General features: G+C 40.5%; 1 protein-coding gene across 2 annotated transcripts in view; it reads left to right on the forward strand.

Annotated features, from left to right (window-relative positions):
* Positions 1 to 314: 314 nt before the first annotated feature.
* The window catches only part of CPNE5 (copine 5), a 417,182-nt gene continuing 399,976 nt past the window's right edge, over positions 315 to 17,520 (forward strand). For both annotated transcript variants that reach the window (XM_063453199.1, XM_063453200.1), the window contains exon 1: positions 315 to 480. In XM_063453199.1, the coding sequence (XP_063309269.1) occupies positions 386 to 480 (95 nt within the window). In that variant the 5' untranslated portion in view covers positions 315 to 385. The remainder of the gene's footprint in view (positions 481 to 17,520) is intronic.

Here is a 17,520-nt window from a genome sequence, read left to right on the forward strand (position 1 = left end):
ATAGAGGAAGATATATTGTTGAATAACCAAAAGGGATTTTATAGAAGAGAAGAAGAAACTATACAGGGTAGTAACAAGAGTAGAAAAGGGTGAACAGGAAAAGCAATATTTAAAGTGGAGGAGAGAGAGGGGAGTAACAAGGCAAATATACAGAGAGAGTGAAAAGGAAAGGGAGACAGGGAGAGAGAGGTGCCTACAGGCAGAATAAGAAGGGAAGGGGGAGGGTTGACTGAGAGGCAATACGAGATAAATGAGAAAGAGGTAGGGAGGGAGGAGGAATTCTGATAAATAAGGGTATGAAATAAATTGGAAAATACACAACAGGGAAAGAGAGTGCTAAAAGGCAGCACTGAAGCCAGAGGACGACTAGGTGAGCTGGGCGGTGATGGACAGACTGCAGGACATGGAGGAATCCTCAGACTCTGACCCTGTCTGTGGAGAAATCCCAGCCACCAGAGTTGAATTGACTGTATCATGCAGGCAAGTGTCAAAGACTGAATCATCTGGATTTCTCTGTTGGTCTTTATGTAGATGTGCCTAGACTGTAGCCTTTCTCTGGATGTATGGATACGAGTGTCAGCTTTTCTCTACATGCATCTATGGCTATGATAATATGTTATATATAGATACAGCATTTATGTGTGCTTATGTATATTTATGTATATATACAATTTTTATGTGAACTTTTTGTCTCTGTACCTGAATACGGATAGCTTCTAGAATTCTATATGTGTTGTATATTAATGTCTGTAACGCAGTACAGAGCAGTTGCTGTTATATATAAATTAGGCAGATGATAATGTCTCACAGAAGAACACCAGCCCAGCATGTTTCTATACAGCATGCACAGCACAGTGACAGGTCAGTTAAGTGGATAATGGTATGTCGTTTCATCTACATGTATTAAAATGCTTGATATTAAGAAATCCGGGTTCATAACAAATGCTAGGTTTAAGATTGGAAGATGTTTTATTCATGTGGAGTACATTTTGTACATGTGTAAATCAGTGTATATCCCGTGTGAACAACTGGGGAATGAATGCGAGAATATATACAGGCTTTCAGCTTGTAGCATAGTATCAGCCGGAATGTGTATTGTACAGGCTTTATTTTAAGCCTGCTGACTTTTGTTTCTGAATCAGACTTTGTTCAGATCAAAATACAGGTAACCAGTCTATAGAAAACTACCGTTTAAGCAGGGCAGATATTGCTGATGACGATTCTCATCACGCTCAGCCAGCCAAATCAGGGGCAACCATGGTCTATAAATAGCTATACATGTTTTAAAGGTTAGCCTTTGCTACCAGCCGTTCGGTATGTGTATGTATACATGCTGTTCTGTAGGGGTTACTCACTAAACAGTCAATAGTGGTAAATCTCAAGCATGAACACAAATTTCTGGCCAAATCAACAAATTGTTTTGTGCAGATTGTTGCAATTCATTTTCATTTCACAACAATCCATGGATTAAAGGACCATTATACCTGCTTTATCTCAGTGAAGTTGTTATAGTGTTTGTAGACCCTCCATTCAGCATCAATCTGTTTTTAATGTTGTAATGCTAAACAGAGTCCCAAGCACAGAGTATCTACTGTCCCCATTCAGCCTATCACATCTTCCAATGCTGTTATGAATTGGTATGGCGAGGAAGGAAATGTGTAATCTCTGCTTTAGCCAAGTCTCCAGTAGGAGGCGTACAGGGACATTTATTTTGTATTAAACCGTGCAAGAAAATGTTTTAACACTAAATTTAGGAACAGTGCCAGATTCCATGAACTATAACCAATTCAATGAGATGAAAGGATTAGAGTTCCTACAGTGTTCTTTACATGAATAAACTTTTTATTTTACATTTATATAACTACAAATTCCATTATGCAGCCATAAACAGAATTCAAAGCGGTCTCTGTATTTCAATATGCAGAGGGATATTACTATACTGCCTGGCTGGCACTGTTCATTATAGATATTAGGCATCTGTGTGGAGCTGAATTACTAATTAGATAAGCAGGAGCTCAGGCTCAAATAGGGGCCAAGAGGTTTGGTCCCCCTCAAGTCAGCAGCAAGATCAACAGATCTCCCTTTGCAGCCCCGTTCCTCCTCACATCATCAAGGGAGTCTTCTTTAACTCCTTAAGGACACATGACATGTGTGACACGTCATAATTCCCTTTTATTCCAGAAGTTTGGTCCTTAAGGGGTTAAGAGTACTCTCGCAGTCTCCTAGTGCTTCTTGATGACTCCCCGGTGATGGGCCCCACTCTGGCACTCTCCCCAGGGCCCTAGTAAACTTTAATCATGCTCTGCTAACTATTTAAAATTGCTTATAATCTCTAGATTTAGAGGATCATATAACACAGTTATGTGGTCTACAGTCAGAAAACTTGTCATTATAATAAATTGAAAGAGGGGGCCTATGATTAAGTGTTAAACAGCATGAAACCTCTAATTCAATCTCCAGACTGCTATATAAAATTTTCTATTTAAAATATGGAATACCACCATGGGCGTCCGCAGGAATTTTTCCAGGGGGGGGCATAATTGTAATGACATCTATGCTTGGCCCCTTTTTGACAGTGTCATGAAAGGGAGGAGCATAGTCATTATCACATAAAGCCAGGGTGAATAGCGTTTTCACAACTATGGTGTCAGGAATACATGTTTGTATTCCTGACACTATAGTGTTCCTTTAAGCAAATTAAAGGAACATTCTGGTCACCATAACAACTTCATCTAAATGAAAATGCTATGATGCCACGAAGCCCCTGGGTGCTCTTTCCTTTAAGGGGTTAAACCGCTCTCAAATGGTTTAACCCCAAAGGCTTCCTCCAGCTCCAGGTCCCTCAGTGGTATTCGGCATCTGAAACGGAGTGTCAGGAAGTGCAGATTGACGTCAGGCATGGGTGCCGCTGATTGGCTAGAGTTGACAGTTGATGCTCTAAGCCAATCGCCAGTTCCCGTTTCATAACTTTTTAAAAACTTTTTTATGAATGGGGAGCTACTGATTGGCTTAGAGTGCCAGCTGACCGCTCTAGCCAATCAGCAACACCCCTATCCAGCGGCACTCTTTGCTTCCTGACACTCAGTAAATAAAAGTGAACACATTAACAATTATATTTTTTTTTACCTGGGGAGATGAGAAGGTCCAGAGTTTCCCTGCCAGCCCCAGGTACCAAAGCCTTATGATGTGGTGTCCAGAATAAAGTGGAGGGTTCACTTCATTTGTCCTTCCTGCTCCAATCTCCTTTTCTTCTCCTTCATTTGACAGTCTTCTTTTTCTTCTGACACTGTCTTCTATATTTGGCTCCTTCTGCTCCTTTACCTTTCTACTCCTTTCTGCTTATTTTGCGCCCTTCTGCTCCTTTCTCATTCTGATTCCTTCCTGCTTCTTGCAGACCCTTTTTGCTCCTTCTCCTACTTTAGCTTTGTCCTCCTTCTGATTCTTTCTGCTCCTTTACCTTTGTGCTCCTTCTGTCCCTTCCTGCTCCTTGCAGACCCTTCCTGCCCCTGCTCCTTGCATACCCTTCCTGCTCCTTGCAGACCCTTCCTGCCCCTTGCAGACCCTTCATGCTCCATGCTGCCCCTGCTCCTTGCAGACCATTCCTGCTCCTTGCTGCCTCTGCTCCTTGCAGACCCTTCATGCTCCATGCTGCCCCTGCTCCTTGCAGACCCTTCCTGCTCCTTGCTGACTCTTCATTTAGGCCCACCCCCCCATGCCTCACTTGCCTAATCTATAGGCTGCCCCACACCCCCATGCCTCACTTGCCTAATATATGGGCTGCCCCCCCCATGCCTCACTCCCCTAATATATGGGCTGCCCCCCCATGCCTCACTCCCCTAATATATAGGCTGCCCCCCCCCATGCCTTACTCCCCTAATATATAGGCTGCCCCCCCATGCCTTACTCCCCTAATATATAGGCTGCCCCCCCATGCCTTACTCCCCTAATATATAGGCTGCCCCCCATGCCTTACTCCCCTAATATATAGGCTGCCCCCCCATGCCTTACTCCTAATATATAGGCTGCCCCCAATGCCTTACTCAACTAATATATAGGCTGCCCCCCCATCCCTCACTCCCCTAATATATAGGCTGCCCCCATGCATTACTCCCCTAATATATAGGCTGCCCCCCATGCCTTACTCCCCTAATATATAGGCTGCCCCCCCATGCCTTACTCCCCTAATAAATAGGCTGCCCCCCATGCCTTACTCCCCTAATATATAGGCTGCCCCCCCCATGCCTTGCTCCCCTAATATATAGGCTGAACCCCCCCCCCATGCCTAACTCCCCTAATCTATAGGCTATTTTAAACCCCCCTCATCCCATCCCTCACTTACCTGATCTGTACGCAGTCTCTGGCTGCATGTGTTGCTCCCCTGAGGTTTCACTCAGCAGAGAGAAGCAGGGATAGATGCAGCTTCCTGTCCCTGTCTCTCTCCATACACAGCGCCACCTACTGGCCGGCGCCGGTATTGCAGTCATTTTAAATCTCACACGAAAATTAGCAGAACAAGCTGAAAAATCCAAGGGGGGGCAAGTGTCCCCCCTCCCCCCCCCCACGGACGCCCATGAATACCACAATGGTGAAAAAGCATTTGTGAAAATTTTTAGTTCTCATAGAATATCATCAATAAAAAATAAATATCACAAACATGATTTATCAACGTTTATTTAACTATAAATGATTATTCATTCATTAGTAGGGCAAATGTTAATATACATTCCCTCTTGTGTGCTTGTGACCTACTATAATGTCACCTAAACATTTCATGCGACTGTTGGTCTCTCTCATTGAAGGAGATTTTTATTAATTGTTGGAATTTTAAAAGTAGTATGATGTTCTAAAAGTAGGGCAATCACCATAGAAAACAGGGGAATCAACAGGCCGATTCCATTGGAGATTACTCCATTATACAACTTTGGACACACTTATCAGAACTCAATACATAGAGATAGCTCTCGTTGTAACAATGATTGCAGATCCAGAGGAAAACATATTAAAACTATCACTTTATTAAGACTGGAAGGTTGGGATAAGGTTCTCCTGGTCAAACTCAGTATACACGTGTATTCAACATATGCAGTGCAATCACTATAGTGCAAATTTGTTCCCGAACTGACAAAATTCAGTTAATTTTATAACAACATTTCAGCCAGATTTGCAATTATCATATATGATTTCAACCAAATGGTCACATCTGTGTTTGCTTTAAAATCAATATTTCAGGTCTACTTGTTGTAATTATGGTACTTACATGTACTCTGACCTTACTGTTGTTTATGTGACTGTATCCTGTATTAATTCTTTTATGGCTTTTATATCGCAAAATATTATTTACCGTTTAAATGGGTTCTGAATTTGATCTACGCTCACTTATCTATTATGTGGTGCCACCTTCCTAGACGCTGCCCATAGACGAAGCCCTCATAATGGGAACCGCCACCATGACCTAACTACCCCTGTAGCTCCTTACTTTTAGCTTTGGTATTGCTAGACTGTTCAATGAGCCCTTAGACCGAGGCACCGGAGCGTGAGAGAGTTCCCTGTTACACAGCAGATTTATTTCCGGACAGATGCTCACCGAACAGCTGACACCTTGCCGCCCCCCTCCCCCCCAGGTATTTTTAATGACGATTTGCAATAGAGAGGGTGGTGTAGAATATTGCATATTCTATGTTTCTATTGAATATGTATGGGTGTCTAGATTGGCATAAGTAGCAGATGGTATAAGCCACAAGGATTTCTTACATAGTTACATAGTTAGATAGCTGAAAAGAGACTTGCGTCCATCAAGTTCAGCCTTCCTCACACCTGTTTTTTGCTGTTGATCCAAAAGAGAAAAAAAAAAAAAAAAAAAAAACCCCAGTTTGAAGCACAATAGTCAGATTTATCCTTGAATCAAGCAGTTATTACCCTACATTGAAAGATTATATCCTTGAATATTCTGTCTTTGCAAGTATGCATCTAGTAGCTGTTTGAACATCTGTATGGACTCTGATAAAACCACTTCTTCAGGCAGAGAATTCCACATCCTGATTGTTCTTACAGTAAAAAAACCTTTCCTTTGCCTTAGACGAAATCTTCTTTCTTCCAGTCTAAACGCATGGCCTCGTGTCCTATGTAAAGTCCTGTTTGTGAATAGATTTCCACACAATGGTTTGTATTGGCCCCGAATATATTTGTATAATGTTATCATATCCCCTCTCAGGCGACGTTTTTCTAAACTAAATAGGTTTAAATTTGTTAACCTTTCTTCATAGCTGATATGTTCCATTCCTTTTATTAATTTTGTAGCCCGCCTCTGCACTTTTTCTAGTGCCATGATATCCTTCTTTAGAACAGGTGCCCAAAATTGCACAGCATATTCAATATGTCGTCTTACCAGTGATTTATAGAGAGGCAAAATGATATTCTCGTCCCGAGAATGAATGCCCTTTTTCATGCATGACAATACCTTACTGGCCTTGGCCACTGCTGATTGACATTGCACATTGTTGCATAGTTTGTTGTCTATAACAATTCCCAAGTCCTTTTCGTGTGTTGTTATCCCTAATTCGCTTCCATTAAGGGTATACGTTGCTTGTGTATTCTTTACGCCGAAGTGCATAACTTTGCATTTTTCAACATTAAATTTCATCTGCCATTTGAGTGCCCAGTCCTCCAGTCTATCTAAATCCTTCTGCAGCAAAGTAATATCTTGCTCACATTGTATTATTTTACAAAGTTTTGTGTCATCTGCAAACACTGAAACATGACTTTCAATGCTGTCTTCAAGATCATTTATAAAAATGTTAAATAGAAGGGGTCCCAGAACAGACCCCTGAGGGACACCACTTGCCACCTCTGTCCAGCTTGAAAATTTACCATTAACGACAACTCTTTGTATTCTGTTTTTAAGCCAATGTTCTACCCAAGAACAAGCATTTTCATCGAGACCGATTTCCTTGAGTTTGAACACTAATCTTTTGTGTGGAACTGTATCAAATGCCTTGGCAAAATCCAAATAGATCACATCCACTGCAACACCCTGATCTATACTTCTACTTACTTCTTCGTAGAACGCCATCAAGTTAGTTTGACATGACCTGTGCTTCATAAAACCGTGCTGATTTTTGCTGATAACCATATTCTTCTCAAGGAATTCTTGAATATTATCCCTTAATAACCTTTCAAATATTTTACCAGCCACAGAAGTTAAGCTCACAGGTCTATAATTTCCAGGCAAGGATTTTGAACCCTTTTTGAATATAGGAACCACATCTGCCTTCCTCCAATCCTCCGGAACACTTCCTTCTTGTATGAGAGCTCTGGAATGTGGATTGAGGGTCTTGTCCTTATATGGCTAGAGTTATGGTCTGACTTCAGTATGGGCACATCTATATAGTGTCACATCCTGTTCCTAGCTGCGGGTCATTCTGGCTATGGCTTCTGGTATCCAGTACTCTTTTTACAATTCTTGTTTAGTTTTTCTTGGTTATTCTGGTTTTCTATTCTATGTCTGATTTTCTTTATGCTAGGTTTTCCAGGTTCATTCCTTTATTCCGTTCCTGGAATTCCCAGTCTCCAGGATTCCTTTAAATGTTTGTTTTATGTTGCCACACCCGTTCCTTTTCCATGATTCCTTTTGTTTCAGTTGGTCCCTGCAGGCAGTTGCTCAAGTCCTCTGCCTTTTCTTACAGGTAAGTGCTGTGTGTGTTTTATTATTGTTTATTTAGTCATGCATATTTAGGCAGTTCGTTTCCCACCTTTATTGGAGTACTTTGCCACAGTTGGTGGGCTGCATACATCTTGACCATTTATGTATGTCTAAATCTCCAATGTTTTACATATATAGTACTTAGTTTTGTCTCCTATTGTTTTGCCTTATCTTGTCTTGTTTTATTTTGTATTCCCAGTTCATGTACAGTCCTGTCCTGTCCTGCCCTGCCCCTGTTCTGTTAATGTTTCCCTTATGTATTGTGTACATGTTCTGGGTTTAGCTTCCTATCCTTCTCTGGTTCTGGGTTCTACTAGTTCTGTCTTGTTTTCATGTTTGGTGCCTATCCTAGCCTTGCTTTGTTTCTGTACTGGATACATTCCTGCTGCAGAGCCTCCCTATTCAGCTCCTGGGAGGTCTGCTTATTTCCAAGCTCCTAGTTCCTGGGATCCGCTGAAGCTGCATCAAGGTCCTGGTATGTGGCCGCACAAACGCTGGTGCTCAACACCAGGGGGCATGCAATTACTCTGTACCAGACCCTGCTAATCCACTTCCACACTGTGACTCCTACTTTCAACATCAGGCATACTGGGTTCCGGTCGTCCGACCGCCGCCCAGACAGTGTCTGGGTCCTGGTCACTGGACCGCCACCCTGACATATAGTAACTGATGGATGGGACAAGAGCTCTCTCTCTCTCTCTTGGCTCTTCTTCCTGTACAGCTATGTAACTCTCCCTTCAGAAGTCCAGCAATTACCATCTGCTGTTGAACATCCATGATCATGTAACATCCTTTGTTGTTTTATTATGTATCAGTAACTGCTGCTTGATTGATTGGGGGGAGTGTTTATTAATTGCACCTGTGTGGGATTTGTATCCCTATAAAGGCACACCCCTAACTCACTGAGCTTGCTCACATTATTTGGAAGCAGACTCTATTAAGTAGACTCTTTCAAGTAGGAGTTAAAAAACCAGAAGTTGCTTGGAGTGGTTTGTATACTGTGGAGAGTGGTTTGTATTTTATTTTGTTTATTTGGTTCAGTCTGTAAAGTTTAAAAGAATAAAACGTTTTTTGTTTTTTTTTTCCTGGTGTTCTGGTTTTCCCCCTCTTTTGTGCTGCTGCTTGATTGATTGGGGGGAGTGTTTATTAATTGCACCTGTGTGGGATTTGTATCCCTATAAAGGCACACCCCTAACTCACTGAGCTTGCTCACATTATTTGGAAGCAGACTCTTTCAAGTAGGAGTTAAAAAACCAGGAGTTGGAACTAACTAGGGGTTTAAACTATCAAGGTAATTTTTAATTTTTTTTTATTTATATATATAGATTTTTTTTATTTATTTATTTATTTTTTTATCTGTATCTGGGGAAATGAGTGTTGGCAAGATTGTTAGTTTAACTCAATGCACATCTTGTTGCATGTATGGATGCCTGGATGTACCCGTCCATGGTCCATACCTCTGTGATGGTTGTGTGCGAGTGGCTTCTCTGGAAGCTCAGATTGGAGATCTTGAGAAGCAAATCGCAACTTTGAGGGAGATCGACAATCTTGAGAGGAGTCTGCTGCTGACTGAGCAGAGTTTAGTGGGGACAGGTAGTGGAGAGGGAGGAGATATGACAGATGGGGAACAGGCATGTAGCTGGGTGACAGTGGGGCGAGGAAGCAGGGGGGGAGGGAAGAGGAAAGGGCTAGCTAGTCCTGATTTGGTGCAACCTAGCAGATTTGCCCGTTTGAGGGAAGATGTTGGGAGCATCAGCTCAGGAGTAGCTGTATTAGAGGAAGCTGTTACTTCTAACAGCCGAGGTGACAGCCCCTCTAGTACGGGTGGGGATCAAAATGTAAGGAAGGCAAGACAGGTTGTGGTGGTAGGGGACTCTATCATTAGGAGAGCAGATAGGGCAATCTGCCACTCTGATCGGCTCAACCGGACAGTTTGCTGTCTCCCGGGTGCTCGGGTCCGGCATGTTGCTGACAGAGTGGATGGATTATTGGGAGGGGCTGGGGATGACCCAGCGGTCATGGTCCATGTTGGTACCAATGACAAAGTAAGAGGAAGATGGAAGGTCCTAAAGAATGATTTCAGGGAATTAGGTAGCAAACTCAAGAAAAGGACCTCCAAGGTGGTATTCTCTGAGATATTACCTGTGCCACGTGCTACAGTGGAAAGGCAGCGGGAGATTAGAGAGGTTAATGCGTGGCTGAAGTCTTGGTGCAGGAAGGAGGGTTTTGGGTTTTTAGAGCACTGGGCCGACTTTGCGATTGGGTACAACCTATATAGTAGTGATGGATTGCACCTAAACGGAAGGGAGTCTGCAGTGCTGGGGGATAGGATGGCTAGAAGGTTGGAGGAGATTTTAAACTAGTAGTAGGGGGGGAGGGTCATAGCAATCTACAAAATGGAGATAGGACAGAAAGGAGATGGGCTTTAGAACAGTATAAGGAGGGTGGAGACGGGGGGAGGGGCAAGCTCAGAACAGAGAAGCTATGTAATGTTGGTAATTCACAAAATAAACAAGAGACGCATGATATTAAATGTATGCTTACTAATGCAAGGAGCCTAAATAACAAAATGGGGGAACTAGAGGCATTAGCATACACTAAACAATATGATATAATAGGCATAACTGAAACATGGTGGGATGAGACACATGACTGGGCAGTTAACTTAAATGGGTACACATTATTTAGGAAGGATAGGAAAAACAAGAAGGGTGGTGGTATGTTTGTATGTCAACCATGATTTAAAGCCAAATCTTAAGCAAATTGAATGCGATGAGGAAAATGTGGAAGCTTTATGGGTAAATATCTGCTTGGGGGAAAAGAAGGGAAACCAACTATTGGTTGGGATATGTTATAAACCACCTAATGTTAATATTGACGAGGAACAACAGCTGTTTGAGCAAATTGAGAAAGCTGCAAATCTTGGTAACACTTTAATTATTGGAGATTTTAATTACCCAGACATAAATTGGGACATAGGGACTAGTAGCTCAGCAAAGGGAATTAGGTTTTTAAACTTGTTAAATGACAACTTCATGTCACAACTTGTACAAGCACCAACTAGAATGGACGCTTGTCTGGACCTGGTTTTAACAAACAACGTTGATCTTTTGACCAACATTCAAGTAGGTGAGCACTTGGGAAATAGTGATCACAATATAGTGTCCTTTGAAATAAACTCAAAAAAACAAAAGCACATGGGGTATACTAAAACATATAATTTTAAAAAGGCCAATTTCAATAAGATAAGGGAAGCTTTACAATATATTGACTGGCATAAACTCTTTAGTGAAAAGAACACTGAGGATAAATGGATCATCTTCCAACAAATATTAGAAAGGTACATTTCTCAGTATGTACCATTGGGAAATAAGTATAAAAGAAACAAATTAAAACCAATGTGGCTTAGTAGAGAAGTAAAACAAGAGATTAAAAATAAGAAAAGGGCATTTAAAGCATTTAAATCAGACAAATCAGATGCATCTTATAAAAGATATAAGAAAGCAAATAATGCGTGCAAAAAGGCAATTAAACTTGCTAAACTTCAAAATGAAAAAATGATAGCTAAAGAGAGCAAAACCAACCCCAAAGCATTTTTTAAGTACATAAATTCCAAAAAACCCAAAAATGAAAGTATAGGTACACTTAAAACTGAAACGGGGGTGTTAGTTAATGAAGACCAAGAAAAGGCAGGAATTCTAAATAACTATTTCTCCTCCGTATATATTAAAGAAGAACCCATGGCAATAGATGTGCAAATGATTGCTACTAAAAACTTGCAGAATAATTGTAATTGGTTAACTCAAGACAATGTGCTGCAGCAACTAAAGAAAGTTAATATAAACAAAGCTCCAGGGCCTGACGGTATCCATCCACGTGTACTTAAGGAACTAAGTGTAGAAATAAGTGAACCTCTGTTTTTAATCTTTCAAGATTCTTTTCTTTCAGGAAGTGTTCCGGAGGATTGGAGGAAGGCAGATGTGGTTCCTATATTCAAAAGGGGTTCAAAATCCTTGCCTGGAAATTATAGACCTGTGAGCTTAACTTCTGTGGCTGGTAAAATATTTGAAAGGTTATTAAGGGATAATATTCAAGAATTCCTTGAGAAGAATATGGTTATCAGCAAAAATCAGCACGGTTTTATGAAGCACAGGTCATGTCAAACTAACTTGATTGCGTTCTACGAAGAAGTAAGTAGAAGTATAGATCAGGGTGTTGCAGTGGATGTGATCTATTTGGATTTTGCCAAGGCATTTGATACAGTTCCACACAAAAGATTAGTGTTCAAACTCAAGGAAATCGGTCTCGATGAAAATGCTTGTTCTTGGGTAGAACATTGGCTTAAAAACAGAATACAAAGAGTTGTCGTTAATGGTAAATTTTCAAGCTGGACAGAGGTGGCAAGTGGTGTCCCTCAGGGGTCTGTTCTGGGACCCCTTCTATTTAACATTTTTATAAATGATCTTGAAGACAGCATTGAAAGTCATGTTTCAGTGTTTGCAGATGACACAAAACTTTGTAAAATAATACAATGTGAGCAAGATATTACTTTGCTGCAGAAGGATTTAGATAGACTGGAGGACTGGGCACTCAAATGGCAGATGAAATTTAATGTTGAAAAATGCAAAGTTATGCACTTCGGCGTAAAGAATACACAAGCAACGTATACCCTTAATGGAAGCGAATTAGGGATAACAACACACGAAAAGGACTTGGGAATTGTTATAGACAACAAACTATGCAACAATGTGCAATGTCAATCAGCAGTGGCCAAGGCCAGTAAGGTATTGTCATGCATGAAAAAGGGCATTCATTCTCGGGACGAGAATATCATTTTGCCTCTCTATAAATCACTGGTAAGACCACATATTGAATATGCTGTGCAATTTTGGGCACCTGTTCTAAAGAAGGATATCATGGCACTAGAAAAAGTGCAGAGGCGGGCTACAAAATTAATAAAAGGAATGGAACATATCAGCTATGAAGAAAGGTTAACAAATTTAAACCTATTTAGTTTAGAAAAACGTCGCCTGAGAGGGGATATGATAACATTATACAAATATATTCGGGGCCAATACAAACCATTGTGTGGAAATCTATTCACAAACCGGACTTTACATAGGACACGAGGCCATGCGTTTAGACTGGAAGAAAGAAGATTTCGTCTAAGGCAAAGGAAAGGTTTTTTTACTGTAAGAACAATCAGGATGTGGAATTCTCTGCCTGAAGAAGTGGTTTTATCAGAGTCCATACAGATGTTCAAACAGCTACTAGATGCATACTTGCAAAGACAGAATATTCAAGGATATAATCTTTCAATGTAGGGTAATAACTGCTTGATTCAAGGATAAATCTGACTGCCATTCTGGGGTCAATAAGGAATTTGTTGTCCTAGCTTGTTGCAAAATTGTGCTTCAAACTGGGTTTTTTTTTTTTTTTTTTTCTCTTTTGGATCAACAGCAAAAAACAGGTGTGAGGAAGGCTGAACTTGATGAACGCAAGTCTCTTTTCAGCTATCTAACTATGTAACTATGTAATATGTAAGTAACTAAGAATAAACCGTAAGAAACCCTAAGTCAGATTGCGTATTAGTATTTTTGGTTAATATAGACGTATATTAACATGGCAAGTCTTTTACCCAACAATATATATATATATATATATATATATAATTATTTCAATCAACTGGAAAAAGACAGAGGAAGAAACAAGAAATTATCACAAGTGGGCTTCTCAGACTCAGCTGGTCTGGGTGGGAACCTCAACCCTACTTGGTCACTCCTACTGACTACGACTCTAATTCCCTGATTCTTAAACTTGATTTTTAGACACATCGGCAGTTCCCCCATACAACCGGGACTGCTACCTTTGGCCCTCCCCCCTTCTGCTTTCACGCTTTGTACTTGACCAACCTCGCTGAACCATACTCCACGCAGCCGGCAACTGAGCCTAATCCCGCCAGGGCAAAAGTACACCCATGGCAAACCACGCCTCTCCCTTCCTGCCAGCAGACTTGAAACTGTTATCGATTAACGCCAAAGGGCTTAATACCCCCTGAAAAGCGCTCTCTGGTGCTGTGGGAGTTTCGGGCCCAAACAAAAAGCCCACACAGTATACATACAGGAAACCGTATTTTAGAGACTGTTCGGCCCTGAGGCTGATCAATCATATCTACTCCATGGGTTATAACAGGAACATAAAAACAACTGCAAAGATAAGATTAATACCAGACAACAGGGCGCCACAGTCACTCTAGTTGCCGACTTCTATGAGATATTCTCACAAAACAGAGAGAATAAGAAACAATCAATGAAAATATAACATACCATTTATTGACAAGTTAAAATCAACATGAATAATTAAGCAATAGCACAGTACATGTGCAACAATCGCAATTATAAGCCAGAATTGGCAAAAAGACCCTTCAGGATAGCAGCTTCATATGGCATGCAAGAGATTATAGTGCAAGTGCAAGTGCTAAAGTACAAAGATTCTCATGTAAGGGAAAGTGTAAGGTGCTCAATTAGCTGCTAGACTGGCAGCTAACACCCACTACTCCTTCACAGCACGTAGTCACAAGCACATAGTTCAAAAGTGCAGAATGCAAATGTTTAAAAGACTGCTAATACCAAATCGCAGGGTTCTTAGGTAGGGCTGTGCGCGTTTCGTCGATCTGACTTCCTCTGGAGCTTCTGTCTTCTTCACGGTCTTCTTTCTAGTATTTCTATCTGGTATTGATTTTATCTTTGCAGTCGTTTTTATGCTCATTAAAGGTTAGGAGTGACCTTTAGACAGAGGCTTGCCTGCACTTTTTTCCGGTATCACTCTTTTCACCCACCATCTATTTCTGTTATTTATTATGGGAACAACCCACAGGGCAAATCGAAGGGAACCGCTTTCCTCCTCCACAAGTCCATTCCCTTTCACCATCGTGCTACGCTTTTGGGTCAAGATGGTCGATACATCTTTATCAAAGGGAAGATTCTAGGCCACACATACACGTTCGCCAATATCTACGCACCAAACTCACAGCAAGGCAGGTTCATGAAGGCAACGCTGAAATATCACATGACCTTTACGGGGGGCATGCTAATCTTAGGGGGTGACCTCAACCTAGCATTACACCCACCACTGGACACCTCCACAGGTACATCGACAGTACTGGAACACACACTCCAGACGGTCAGGAATCTCCTACATACACACCGATTAACAGACTGTTGGAGGGATTTACAGCCTGATGGTAGAGATTATTCACACTATTCTATACCCCATTACAGATACTCCTGACTGGACTATTTCTTCGTTCCCTATTACTACCTCCACACAGTATGTAAGGCCGATTACGGCCTGACGACTTGGTCTGACCATGCCCCACTCTCTGTGAGCTTGACATCCTCGCTCTCCAAACCCAAGACAATTAACTGGAGGCTGAACGAGACACTGCTTGACGATCCACTTGTTTCACAATTCCCTGACGGACTACGTCACTGAGAACACGACTTCTGAGGTCTCAGCCCCGACAATATGAGAGGCACACAAATGCACCATTAGGGCACTCTTTATGGAACGGGGATCTAAGGTAAGGAAAGAAGAGATTGGTAAGCTCACTGAAGACATTCCAGGATTGGAACTTCTGCACAAGTCTCAGCAGACTTTAGCCACCTTCCAGGACCTAGCCGCACTACAGCGCAAACTGTTAACCCTCCTTCATCAGCATCAACCCTCCTATCCACAGATGCAGAGAAGGCCTTCCATAGGGTGGGCTGGGACTTCCTCTTTCACACTTTACAGGCTCTTGGGCTGGGCCCACACATGCAAGCCTGGGTGACGGCTTGACAGCAACGATCTGCATACATGGGGCCTGTGCCAAACTTTTCTGTATCAGGAACGGCACATGATAGGGCTGTCCACTGTCACCTGCAGGCGGTGAGACAAAATCCAGAGATCAAGGCCAAGATGGAGGAGAAGGGAAAAACTAAATCAAATCCCTATAAAAAGACAGAATGTCAGAAGAGGAACGAGAGGAGGGATATATAAACCAAGAAAGGAAGAAAAAAAACAATAAGTTTAAATATGCTCCATTAACAAATTTGAGGCTTTTATTAATATTAATAGATTCACCAGAAAATTATGCCTTAAAAAATTCTATAATAGAGATGGAATTTTAAATCAAGATGACGTTTTAACTATAGCCGATAATGATGAAGAAAATGGTATTAGAATCAAACACAATAATGTGAAGAAATAATCCTTGTTTTATCCACAATTCCTAAAATCACAAAGCATGAAAGTATTTGAAAAAAGCATGCTTAGAGGAAATATACAAAATAAAACCGCTATCCAAATACAAACAAAACTTATCCTTTAAAGAGAGGAAGAAGGAGGAGAAGTTCAAACGACCTCAAAAAAGACCCCTCCATTCTTATTAAACTAGCAGACAAGGGTGGAAGGGTAGTTATTTTAAATAAAGAGGCATACCTTAACGAAATCAGAAAACAGCTACAAGATGTAACTACTTACAAAAAACTCAATAAAAATCCTATCACAGAAATAAAAACTTAACTATATTTACAAGAAGGATTAAAGAATAGTGTGTTCAATAAAAATTAATACTCATTTCTTTTAAATGAACATCCTAACATACCTGTCATCTATGCCCTGCCAAAAATTCATAAAGATCAAGAAAATCCTCCAGGCAGGCCAAATGTCTCTGGCATGGATTAAATTTTATCTTCACTGTCACAGTTTATCGACTATTTTTTACAACTCCTAGTGAAATCTTGCCCTTCATACCTCCAAGACTCCATGAGCCTTCTAAAAATTTTAGAAGACCAAAAATGTGAAGAGGGATATCTTTTAATTACCTGTGATGTCACCAGTCTATATACAATTATAGAACACCATATAGAGATTGAAGCAGTGGAGTTTTATCTAAAACAATCCAAAGAGCTTTTAGACTTACACATTGATTTTATCATTAAATGAATTATGTTGATTTTAACTAATAATTATTTCTGGTTCGAAGGCGATTTTTATCTCCAAACTCGTGGTACGGCTTTGGGGACCAAGTTTGCTCCCAGCTATGCCAATCTTTTTATGTCATACTGGGAATGATCATTTATTTACCAGGGACAAAGCTGCAGAGCGAACTTGACCCTATACAAACGGTACATAGACAATATTTTTATAGTTTGGAAAGGTTCTGAACAAGAATTTAATTTATTGTATCTTAATTCCAATGACTGGGGTATTAAATCAACTAGAAACATAAACTCCACCACCATCAACTTTTTAGATCTTAATATTTATATTTGAGACAATAATTTTAAAACATATTTTTTAAACAAGTCGATGTTAATAGTTTTATTGAAACAAATAGTTGTCACCATCATCCATGGCTACAAAATATCCCCAAAGGTAAATGTTTATGTCTTAAAAGAAATTGCTCAAATCAGACAGATTTTATTAGTCAGTCATCTTTTTTAAAACAACAAGTTTTAGAAAAAGGTTATAAAGAATAAAATCTCCCAAAAAGTATTAATAGTATCAAAGACCTTAATAGATCTCAACTATTGAATTATAAAAAAAGAGATCAAACTACACAAGAAAAAAATAAACAAATTCCACTCGTTTTTAATTATTGCAGCAATATTGGTGTTTTAAAGAGAATTATAAATAAAAACTGGCACATTCTTAAACAGGAACAATGTATCTACGATTTTATAGGCGACAAACCTAAATTTGTTTTTAGAGGGGCAATACATTTCAAAAAATGTTAACTTCCAGTTATATGGAAAAAGAGAAAGAACATAACTTTT

Source organism: Pelobates fuscus, chromosome 1 (assembly GCF_036172605.1).
Source record: "Pelobates fuscus isolate aPelFus1 chromosome 1, aPelFus1.pri, whole genome shotgun sequence".
Taxonomy (NCBI): domain Eukaryota; kingdom Metazoa; phylum Chordata; class Amphibia; order Anura; family Pelobatidae; genus Pelobates; species Pelobates fuscus.